The sequence below is a fragment of the Malaclemys terrapin genome, chromosome 5, assembly GCF_027887155.1.
Source record: "Malaclemys terrapin pileata isolate rMalTer1 chromosome 5, rMalTer1.hap1, whole genome shotgun sequence".
In the NCBI taxonomy this organism is placed as follows: domain Eukaryota; kingdom Metazoa; phylum Chordata; order Testudines; family Emydidae; genus Malaclemys; species Malaclemys terrapin.
In genome coordinates, this window is record NC_071509.1 from 130163378 (window position 1) to 130175681 (window position 12304).

Genomic DNA, 12304 nt, shown 5'->3' on the forward strand with positions numbered 1-12304 from the left:
CAGTAGATGGAACAAACAATTTTGTGTTTTTTATTGGGGATTGAGTTCTGCTGGCTGTCCAGGGTAAACTACTTGTAACTTGTGCAAGGGGTACCAAAAGCCTTGGATAAGTGACTGTTTTCATTGTATAAATCCACGTAAATATAATTTTGAAAAACTAATCTTCATCTCAGGGTTTTTTTTTCCCTCTCTTAGTTTCTCGCAGGTTGAGAGAGAAGGGACTGCATGCTTGTTTGCTAGTACTTGATGATTAAACCGAAACCAATTAATAATCAATTCAGAAACTTTTATTTTTGGCTTGATCACTCCCTATGTCATGTTAGGAGCATGGTTCTACTTCATACCTTTATGTTAACATAATTGTATTACTATTAAAATTAAGCATCATCAGACATTTGTTAATCTTTGTTTTTCTTTTAAAAACGCCATACAATATGTAAATAATGTAGCACACCCCAGTTTTATGTTTGAAGTTTTGTCTTACAAAGTATTTCTGAAGTTACTACTTCTGACTTCATTCTCTACATTCGTGTTGGGAATTGGATGTGTTTGATGTGGGGAAAACTGCCCTTCACTTCAAGGAAAACCAGAGCGCTAAGAAACACTGACATCTCTGCCATAGGTCAGTGCAGTAAGTGTTAAGTAGAATAATTTTAGTACTCCTGGGAATTATTTACTCTTGCTTACGGTATATTTTAATGGATCTCTTTTTTCATATTTTGTGATTCAGGTCTCCAGAGGTGAAAACAAATGTATTGATAAACACTCCTATCTTCTTAAGGAAGTGTGGTTTTAATCCCATTTGGCGAGCATTACATGGGGTTGATGGGCATTAGACTGTTTTACTTTACAAGGGAGGGAGAAATTATTCAGGCTATCTGCTGGAGAACCTTCAATAAGCAGTGGGAGTTTTACCAAGACTGAAAAAATCATGAAAATGTCTGTGTGCTTAAGGCCTAGAAGGAGATTTTGAATTGTGCCAGCATGTTTATGAATAACTTTTACATCTCATTGCAGTCCTACATAGCTTCCTGCTTCCTTCCTCATTAAAAAAGAGAAAATGCATTTGTGTGTTCAAGCCTCTGTTCAGGCATGAAAGAACTAAGACTGAACAATATATGCCATAATGACTCAATAAGATGGATTTCTATTAGTTCGTAAGCATTTTGGGGGAAGGGACTGGCACTTATGTTTATACAGTACACAGCTAGGTCTCTAGATGCTAGTGCAATAGAGACATTAAATAACAACTTTAGGCAGAAGCAAGCTGACTATTCTCTCTTCCCTCTTCCTCAAATACAAATTGGTAAATGTATCTTCTTCCTAGTTGGTGAGGGAGGCTTTGCTGGTTTCCTTCTAAGCTCTTCTGAAAAAGACATCTGATTTTTAAAAAATGTTGGTAGTTTAAGATAAACTTTTAGTCCCATGATCATAAATAAATTTGAAACAATGGCTCAGGAGAATTTGGGGTTCTGGGTTAACTCCATATTGGCGACTTAAAACAATTTTCATAGAAATGTAGGGCTGGAAGGGACCTTGAGAGTCAAATCCAGCCCCCTGCGCTGAGGCAGGACCAAGTAAATCTAGACCATCACTGACAAGTGTTTGTCCAACTGGTTCTTAAACTCCAGTGATGGGGATTCCACAGTCTCCTCTGGAAGCCAATTCCAGAGCTTAACTACCATTGGAGGTACAAAGTTTGTCCTAATATCTAACCTAAATCATCCTTGTTGCAGATTAAGCCCATTACTTCTTGTCCTGTCTTCAGTGATATGGAGTACAATTGATCACCATCCTCTTTATAACAACAGTCTTCAAATATGTTAAGGGCTATCAAGTCTTTCTCCTCTTCCCCGCCCCCAGTATTCTTTTCTCATGACTAAACTTGCCCAGTTTTTCTAGCCTTTCCTCATAGGTCAGTTTTGTTGCTCTCTTCTGGATTCTCTCTAATTTGTCCACATCTTTCTTAAGAATTTCTCCAGAATTGGACACAGCACTCCAGCTGAGGTCTCACCGCTGCCATGCAGAGTGATTACAACCAGTTGCATTTCTTTTTAAAACAGTGTGAAGAAAATCAAGACTTCTTGTAGAAACATAGGAAATGTTTTCCTCAAGAAGGTAGGCTGTGGTTGGTAAACCAGTCGATTTTATCACTTCCGTGGAATACACTGATATGATCTATATGACTTCCTCTAATTTCCCCCTGGCAAAATTTCAGTGAGTTTATAGTACTGCTGCGAGATTTATCCCTTATTATCCTCACCAACGTCACTTATAAAGATGTAGGATAAGTAAGTGGAAAACAGAAGCTTGTTCCCTTTTTTGGTTAGCTTTCTGAAAGTCTGTATTTCTGAGTGTCTCAGGCTACTGACAGTCCCTAAATTAAACCTTTGCAGATTCCAATCCACCCATCCATGGTCTAATGGCTCAACTCTTCCTTGCTTGACAGGCTGCATTTTCCACATCTTCAGTTTAAATTGCGTCTTCAGACTTCCTTTTTGGTTTAGTTGATGACCACATTTTACAGCCAATCCAACAGATGCAGTTTCATGTCAAGAGGGAGTACAGAAAGGCTGGTCCACGGTTGCACTAATTCCAGCATTGCCAGCCAAAAGAATATTGCTGGGCTAGCCTTTGTATACACCTAAGCAAGAGCTGTTTGAGAATAACTGCAGCTATGTGTGGGGCTCCTGGGCTGAGCGCGGTTACTTTATTATCTTGATTTCAGTTGTAGTATGTTTCTAAGAATCTGTCTTTAGGTGACCCTGAAGAACTGTTAGAATTCTTTGTATGGGCCTCTCGTAATGGGCAAGCATATAGTATATACTTATAGTTCTGTGCCTGCAAAGATTTTTGGTTCTATGGACCGATGGGCTTCTTGTTAAAAGAGCTCTTCAGAGGTTAAATAGTTTTTCTGAGCATTTGAGGATTTTCTGTACTTTAATACCAATAGAGTTTCCAATGTATGGAATATGGTCATAAATATTGTTTGAGAATGCAATTAGTACAAGTTTTTTTTTGTTTTTTGATCTCTTTTTACTGTAATGTGACTGTTTTGGTAACTTGCAGCTTTCCCAGGGTAACCTTGGAAATGTATAATGTAAGTATAGGTTATAAAGTTTTATTTCCTATTAAGGGATCAACTTCAAATAATGCTAACACATTACAACATTACTCACTACTATACTAAACTACAGCTCTTCAAGGCATGGACTGTCTTACTGTGCGTTTGTACAGCATCTAACACAGTGGGGCCCTGATCTTGAATTATTGTATATTGGGGTTGGTGGTATTGCTGTGCCCTTTCCAGCAAGGATGAGAATCTGGGTCTTGCATGCCAAGGCTGGCGGAGCCTGTGAGTTTGAGAGCCCTCCACATACAGGGGACTTGGACCCTGGGGCTGAGAGCGCCTCATTACTTTGTAGAATCTCTCTGGTTTGCTTTAGTTGTGCTAGTAAAATACAGAAGGAGATACAGACTCACTGTAATGTAGGTTCCTGGTGCATGTCTGAAAACAAGGAACCTTGTAAATACTGTGGAAATAAGAGCTTCTTTTTGGAGTCCCAGATGGGACTGGAGGAATCTCTTAATTGGAGCTGGGGCAGTGCGCTGTTGTATTACATGAATGGCTTTGGAGACTTAGCAGTACATCAGTGAAATCTGTAACCTGAAATCAGTCATTAGCAAAATCCTAATATTCAGACTCTGAAACCAGGTTCTGATTTACTCATGACAAATGCTGTAGCCTTGCTTCGTCTGTTCCGTTCCTGGATGAATGAAATTGCTGCCCATGGGCAGCATGAGTATAGAATCCTCTTAACAATGTATCCCTTCTATTGCAATACAACTTGGTCTGTCAGTGGAAGTTCACTCTCATTAGCACTTTAGTTTGCATACTGCTACGTAGCTTGAAGATATTTGAAACCTTTGTTCAGATTTGTTATAAGTGAAATTTTACTGTGAGTTCATCATAAGGTGCTTTGTTTTCTGTATAATAACTGAGACGGTTGCTCAAAGGAAAGCTTTGATAACTCAGGCCTTTCCCTTTAAAATGCCAAAGTTATATTTTGTATGCACTGTTGTAGCCATGTTGGTCTTATGATATTAGAGACACAAGGTGGGTGAGGTAATCTCTTTTATTGGACCAACTTCTTCCTATTGGTGAGAGAGACAAGCTTTGTAACTCGCCCACCTTCTCTCTCAAGTTCTATTTTGTACCAATGGAAGCCCTGAATTTGGAAGAGTATCTTCTAAATAGTGAATGATCAATCAGCTGATGAAGCAGAGATGCACAACACTTATTGATTGGACTGGCTGAAATAATTTGAACTAGTTTCCTCAAATTCTTCATAGGTTTTTTGAGTTGTCATTTCAGCAAACCAAAGAAGTTACAATTATTTTAACATTTTCCAATATACTAGAAGCATAATTACTAAGGAAAACGTGCATTCTTTAGACCACTTAGTTCAAAAATTCAGGAAATCGAGGTATACATGTGTTGTGTGTAAAAGCAATTCCACAGATTATAATTGTTACGAATCAAAAGCCTTTATTTTGTTGTTCAGCACAGTCTGAAAGAGTGTAAAGGGAGAACCACTGCTCACCACATGTTACGTAAAATATATTAATCTTTTTTACTGGAATGGAATTTCAGAGCTCTCCACTCTGCTGAAAACTTACATCATTTGAACTTAGAGAGACAAAGTGGGTGAGGTAATATATTTTATTGGACCAACTTCTGTTGGTAAGAGCAACAAGCTTTTGAACTGCACAGAGCTCTTCCTCAGATCTGGGAAATGTACTCAGAGAGTCACAGCTAAATACAAGGTTCAACAGGTAGTTTAGCATAAGTAGTTAGCACACATTCTAAGGCACCATTCAAGGTAAACGCAAGCTCAGTTTGAAAAGACTATAAAGCATGTGAGATAATCAGAAAATCTAATTGCTGGATTGGCTCTAACCCTACAATTAAATAATAATGCTAATGGAAATTTACCTTCCACCTTATTTTTCAATTTCACTAATCATAGGTAGTGTAAGAGATTCTTGATTTAAACATTGGCAGGCACAATGCAGAAGAAAAGCTTAAGCATTTATAGAAAGCAAAAATGTGGTTAATGCACCTACACAGATCCAAATTACAAAGAACTTTGAATCTGAAGCTTGAAAAAAAGGGACTTTTATACCTGGAAATTAAATGGCTGTGAATTACATACAGTACACTGATCTGAAGACTTTTCCTTGTTTGTATCCAATAGCAATGAGGTGGATATTCAATAGCAAGTAGATGGATATTCTGGAAAACTCTTGAAATTCTGCTAGTCGATCAGTATAAAATAATGCAATTATTCTGACTTTAGAAACCAGACTTCCATGGAAGAAACTCCCCTTTCCAACATTGGCCCTGATTCTGCAAAGACATATGCACATGCTTAACTTTACTTATGCATTGTGAGAAGGACCCTTGAAGTACACACATTTTTGCAGAAGCAAGTTGATGGAGTGTAATCTGTCAGGTGGCTCAGTTTTAAAATGAAAATCTGTTGTTTCAGCTACGTACTGTAATAATCATGGCAATCTTTCAGACTAACAGGGATGCCAAAGGAAAAATATGATCCTCCAGATCCTCGCAGAATTTACACCATCATGTCAGCAGAGGAGGTAGCCAATGGGAAGAAGTCTCACTGGGCAGAATTAGAAATCTCGGGTGAGTTTTTTCAAATCTTGGCATGGCTAAATTGCTAATTAGGAATAGCTCTTGTGACAAAGTTCCTCCTCTATCTTGGCCGGTCCTGCGCTTATCGGCGGATATTTTTGCCTCCGAGATTCACCATGTGGGTTGGGGAACAGCCCAGAGACCTTCCCCTCTGGAAGAACCCACAGTCCAGGCCAATTGGGAGGTTTTGGGGGAACCCGGGCCCGCCCTCTACTCCAGGTTCCAGCCCAGGGCCCTGTGGACTGCAGCTGTCTATAGTGCCTCCTGTAACAGCTGCATGACAGCTACAACTCCCTGGGCTACTTCCCCATGGCCTCCTCCAAACACCTTCCTTAGTCTCACCACAGGATCTTCCTCCTGGTGTCTGATAACGCTTGTGCTCCTCAGTCCTCCAGTAGCACACCCTCTCACTCTCAGCTCCTTGCGCCTCTTGCTCCCAGCTCCTCACACTCGCCCCACAAACTGAAGTGAGCTCCTTTTTAAAACCCAGGTGCCCTGATTAGCCTGCCTTAATTGATTCTAGCAGCTTCTTAATTGGCTCCAGGTGTCCTAATTATCCTGCCTGCCTTAACTGGTTCTAGCAGGTTCCTGATTACTCTAGTGCAGCCCCTGCTCTGGTCACTCAGGGAACAGAAAACTACTCATCCAGTGACCAGTATATTTGCCCTCTACCAGACCCCACTGGTCTGGGTCTGTCACGCTCTTGATGTATAGTAACACTGATATGAACTCTTCTCTTATAAAGGTGCTCTGTTTCAGAGAAGGGAGAGAACATAATTAAAGAAAAACACCTGACTTCTAGGATCACTCAAGAGAATTTACAGTTTAGCCTCAAAACACTGTCAAGTTTTGAGTTTGAATAGATTTGGTAAAAACTAACTTGCAAAAAGCAGGTTTGCTTCTGTTTTTTTTTTTTTTCTCCTTTCCATTTTTCTTTCCTACTCAAAATAAGTATCGGATAGTCATTTAAAACCTGTTAGTGATGAAATGTTGCAGATAAATTCTGCTGAGTGGGTTCAGTTCTTCCTCCTGGTGTATATTTCAGCACTTATTTAGGGTAAGAAATCAAAATTCCATTCTATTACCAGGAGTGGGATTTCCACATCTGATCTTTCCATGCAGCACTTTAAAAGTGTACCCCTCCATTCCCTATGATTTGTGCCTGTTGTCTTGACATAATAAAAAGCTGTTTGAAGACCCACTTCTTTACATTTTCTCTTTTAGGTAGAGTGCGGTACTTAAGTACATCACTTTGGTCACTGACTCACTTGACTGCTCTACACCTCAGTGACAATAATCTTGTTCGCATTCCACCTGATATTGCCAAGCTCCATAATCTGGTTTACCTGGATCTATCATCCAACAAACTCAGAAGTTTACCAGCAGAACTAGGAAACATGGTATCTCTCAGGTGAGAAGCATTGCCCTGGTTAACTTCCCAAGAGTCTGTCAATGATGCATATTTGAACAAGTGAACATGAACTTTGTCGTTGAACTTTCTGAATAGATTTTTCTGAAAAACTCTTAACAGACTTACAGTAATATAGATGTGCAAGGCAAATTAGTTTTATTTTTACAGAATCCTCTGTAGCATTAAACCTCCAAATCCCTGAATGTTTTATTTTGTTTTTTAAAGTATCCCCATATGTCTGGCTAATGTTTTACATGGATAATTCACTAATTACATTGAGCTAATGTCCATTGCTACAAATGTTCAATGCTGGCTTTCAGCCAGCTTGCAAATAAAAAAACCCTTTCAACTAGCCATTGAGCCCACAAGTAGCACTTCTTCCCTTCCAAATAAAATGCTTACTCAGTTTAAAAAAAGATTTTTTTTCTTATCCCATTTAAGTGACCTTCAAAGGTCAGTACAAAAATTAATGTAGTTTCATGCTGCCTAAACTTGAGACCTTGTGCATGTATGCTGTCTCCTTTCTCTGATGTATTTTGGTATTTAGTTCCTTATCTTTGAACTTAGAGATGTAAAAGGCTGTAATCTTATTTATAGAAAGCATAACCATTTTAAAACCAAAGTAGGCATCCCTCAAGAGTATCACAGCATATAACGTCATGAGAATGATCCTTCTAAAATGATGCTAATCAACTACTTTTTCATCTATTGCAGGGAATTGCTTTTAAATAACAATCTGTTACGGGTTTTGCCTTATGAACTTGGACGGCTCTTCCAGCTACAAACCCTAGGTTTGAAAGGTAAGTGCACTTCTAATAATTTTCCTGATTGATAGTTTTGGGTTCTGTAGCTTTCCATGGTATTTTAAAACTCCCTTCCAAAGTAAGTCATAGTCTAAATTTGTGGCATGCGTGGCTGCTTCTGCTGTATTTGCTCCAGAGACCGTCTTTCTCCCATTCCTAGAACAAAATTATACCTAATAAATAGAACTGTATAAATCATACTAAAACATTATTTTATAATAAAAATTCTTATCTACATCAGATCTACTAACAGCTTTATTTAGATGACTCTATTGTTCTTGGAGAGAATAATTTTAACACTTAACTTGAAACAGAACAATTAAATTATAGAAAGGCTACCAAATCAGTCTTTATGAATCTGGATACTCTTGTTCCCATCCTGTGCAATGAGCAAGAAGGAGGAATTCACAATAATAGGTATGACAGACTGACTACCTGTGAGGACTGTAGAGGAATTATTAAAAATGTTCTGATTGTAAGTTAATAACAATTTAGTCTGAATTCTAGTCTCCTAATAAACATCAATATTTACTCAGAAGATGTATAACTTTTTGGGAGGATATATAAAACAAAAAGCAGGCGTTGCAGGGAACAGATCTGGACAAGCACCAAGTTGTGGACATTTCCCTCTTCTAGCAAAATAGTATTGCACGGTGTTCTGTTTGCACCCTGTCTTTGTCCAATAATATGATTACATTTTTACTTTAAAAAAATATTCTCCTGCACATGTTCCACTGGAGGTTATTGCAGGTTCTCCATATGAAAATAATTCTGCATTCTTAAAAAATCCAATATACTTGATCTTCAATTTACGGGAGGCTGAGATGGCAAGAAAGATACTCTAAAGGATTATGAATGCTTTTAGAAGGGGAGAGTAGATGAGATTTCAGGGCTGTGGAGGTTGTTTTAGAAGAGCAAAAACTGGCTGACTAATTAAGTAAAAATGCATATACTTCCCTGATAAAGAAAGTATTTATTACATTAGAGTTTGTATTTTGAGGACTTGGGTTTTTAGGGGGAAAATTCCCAAAACTTTCCGAATTTGCAAAATGTCCTGCAGATTTCTAGCAACCCTATTCATAAATTTATTTATTTTTTGGTGTTTAAAACAAACAAACAAACAAAAACTTTGTTTAAAACTTGGTCTGTGTCCAAAGTTTGCTAATTTGGAAAATTAAGCAAAATGCGTTCGGCCACATTTGAGATAAGCAAGGATGAATGAAGTCTCCTATAGGACAGTAGTAGAAGACTGATCTTTGAAAGCTGAAACTCTGCAAGTAAAATACTCCACACTGGGCAGAAGAGCATTCTCTGGGTTTGAAGAAAAATCAGTTTTTCAGTTTGGCATAACTGTCAAACTATGCACTGTGCGTACTCTATACAAAGTTTCAAAATCCTTGAGTCTGGGTGCTCTTGGGGAGAGATGCATTCTGCATGCATGCACAGTTAGGAAGTGCATCGTGAGGCTGTTTCTCCTGAAACCTCTCTATTTTACCCAGAAATTGTTGGAAAGTATAATTGCTGGCTCTTGCATTCAGTTCAGATTTTTGAAGCTTTTGGGCGTTGTAATATGAAATGCATGCAGCCTGGGAAAGCTTGAGAATGGTATCAAGCATTTGCCTCAGCGAGACTTAACATTTGCCCTGGAGCAGTGCCCATCCACCTATGCATGTGTTTAATGGTGCAGTTTGAGTGTACATGTCATAGTGCATTGGTTCTCAAACTTTCTTACTGGTGACCCCTTTCACATAGCAAGCCTCTGAGTGTGACCCCCCCCCTTATAAATTAAAACCCCTTTTTTTACATTGAACATTATAATAAATGCTGGAGGCAAAGTGGGGTTTGGGGTGGAGGCTGACAGCTCGCAACCCCCTGAGGGGTCACGACCCCCAGTTTGAGAACCCCGTCATAGTGGCACTGCACATTTTGCTACAAGTAGCTTATCCGTGTCCTCGAACTGCCCATTTTGTCCTTCCCTCACTACTTTTTAAAAAAAAAATCAGAAAACAATGTTTTTATGCAATAATTAAGTGCATAATTTCCAAATATAAAAACAAATGTTTTTAGCCAGTTTGAAGTAAAAACTATAAACCACTTAAGTTACTGCTCAGTTGAAATGAAATGAAAATCTATTGTTATCTATGCTAGCTATTTCTATATCATCTATCATTATTATATTCTAGAATTATAGAAATTGGAAATGGAAAAGACCGAGTGGATCATCTTGTCCATCCCCTCCTGGGGGAGCTATTCCTCCCTTTCAGAAAAGTCCAGTTGCAGTGCAAGTTTTGATTCGGGTAGCTAATGATCACAGTTTTGTTCGGAATCTCTTTCAGGCAATCCTTTATCACAGGATATTCTCAGCCTGTACCAGGACCCAGATGGAACACGAAAGCTACTGAACTACATGCTTGACAATCTAGCAGGTAACACAGCCAAAAGTTGAGTTTGATATGCATAACTAACTCCCAAACCCTTTCACTTGTATTTGATAGCATTGAATTGAGGGTCTGAGTTTCTGAATCACTTCTAGCTGCTTTTATGTTACTATCGAGTCCAGGGACTCCTGCCACTAAAATAATGAAATTGATATAGTAGTATTGTAACACATATAACTCGGGGTAGAGCATGAAGAAATCTAGCTTCCTAGGTAACTGGATGGCTCAGGGTTTAGTATATGAAATATGGTGCCCTTTACCGCTAGATCACTGGTATGAGTCCAGAACGGATCAGTAATGACAAAAGGTTTTGGCTTTCCTAAAGCTCTTCCTTGAGGGGATCTGCACATCCAAAAGTTGGTGAGCATCAGTGTCCCCTAAATCTATAAAAACTGGCATAATTGTTTGCAGTCTCAGTAGAGACAAGGATTAATTTGACAAGGAACCAAACTATCCTTTCGTCCGGAGAAGTTGAGGTACATTTGCTGGGTGACGTGGGAAAGGCTTGCACAGTCGCTGTCCTTGTTTTAGACCAGGGGTGGGCAAACTTTTTGGCCTGAGGGCCACATCGGGGTATGGAAATTCTATGGCGGTTCCATGAATTTTCACGAAATTGGGGGTAGGGGTGCAGGAGGGGGTGAGGGCTCTGGGGTGGGGCCAGAAATGGGAAGTTCAGGGTGCAGGAGGGAGCTCCGGGTTGGGGTGAGGATTCTGGGGTGAGGCTGGGGATGAGGGGTGCAGGACAGGGCTCCAGGCTGGGACCAAGGAGTTTGGAGGGTGGGAGGGGGCTCAGGGCTGTGGCAGGTGTTAGGATATAGATATTGAGGCCTGTTTGCAAAGGCTTATACTTTAAGAATTTAGGTGTATTTGGGGTGGGGGAGGGGTGTGAGGGCTCCAGTTGGGGGTGCAGGCTCTGGGGTGGGGCTGGGGACGAGGGGTTTGGGGTACAGGAGTGTGCTCCAGGCTGGGACCAAGGGGTTCGGAGGGCGGGAGGAGGATCAGGGATTGGGCAGGCTGTTGGGGCACGGTTGGGGCTTAGGGCTGCAGACTCCGGCGGCACTTACCGCAAGCAGCTCCCGGAAGCATGTCCCTCCTCTGGCTCTGAGGTTAAGCCAAGCAGCTCTGCGGACGGGGCAGCGTGAAGGCACCACCGCTGCAGCTCCCATTGGCTGGGAACCACGGCCCCTGACTCTGACCCGCTCCCCTACTGGAGCTGAGGGCCGGATTAAATGGTCTGATGGGCCGGATGTGGCCTGCGGACTGTAGTTTGCCCACCCCTGCTTTAGACCGTATTAGTAAACGGAGGACTTCAATTTCCTATTTTGGTACTTTTCACTCTTATTATATTCAGATTGCAAGCAGCATGATTTCAAATGCTCATAAACTTCAGTCCAGAAATACCACTGTGATTAAGGATCTCACACATTTGTTTTAAATCCTGTCCTTATGGGGTTATAACTTAGCCACTCTTAATTCACTGCTGAATATTTTAGCTTGTGTCCAGTTTCCCCCCTTCTCCCTCCTCCAAATATTTGGACACAAACTGAAATAGAGGTTGGTTGTAGGTTTGTTTTATTTTTTTAAAGTATTAGGTGTATTTGAGAGATTTACTTTGTAGTCCTGTCTACAAACAGACTTTGTCTTTTTGAAGAAGCATTAAATACAAACCTTAATAAGATTTACAGGGTCCTTTTGGTAAGACATTCTTTGAACATTAATGACTTCCCATAACTTTTCTTTAGTGCAGTTTGTTAGAAACTTCAGTTTATATGCAAATTGAATAAAGAAAAGTCAATCCATCACACCTGGATTTATTACACACAATTTCCTCAATACCATTTTTAAAAAACGCTTTTTTCTTGGACAAAGTCCTTTGTAGTTTTATTGCCACTCATGCAGTACATGCAAACTGACTATGGCGTAAATAAGGTCCCCA

At 39.9% G+C, this 12304-nt stretch overlaps 1 protein-coding gene across 1 annotated transcript in view; it reads left to right on the plus strand.

Moving 5' to 3' along the window:
- The window catches only part of CNOT6L (CCR4-NOT transcription complex subunit 6 like), a 64724-nt gene that overhangs the window by 33684 nt on the left and 18736 nt on the right, over positions 1 to 12304 (plus strand). Inside the window, exons 2-5 of the mRNA XM_054029326.1 lie at positions 5586 to 5707; positions 6941 to 7127; positions 7842 to 7927; positions 10267 to 10356. Of these exons, the coding sequence (XP_053885301.1) occupies positions 5596 to 5707; positions 6941 to 7127; positions 7842 to 7927; positions 10267 to 10356 (475 nt within the window). The 5' untranslated portion in view covers positions 5586 to 5595. The remainder of the gene's footprint in view (positions 1 to 5585; positions 5708 to 6940; positions 7128 to 7841; positions 7928 to 10266; positions 10357 to 12304) is intronic.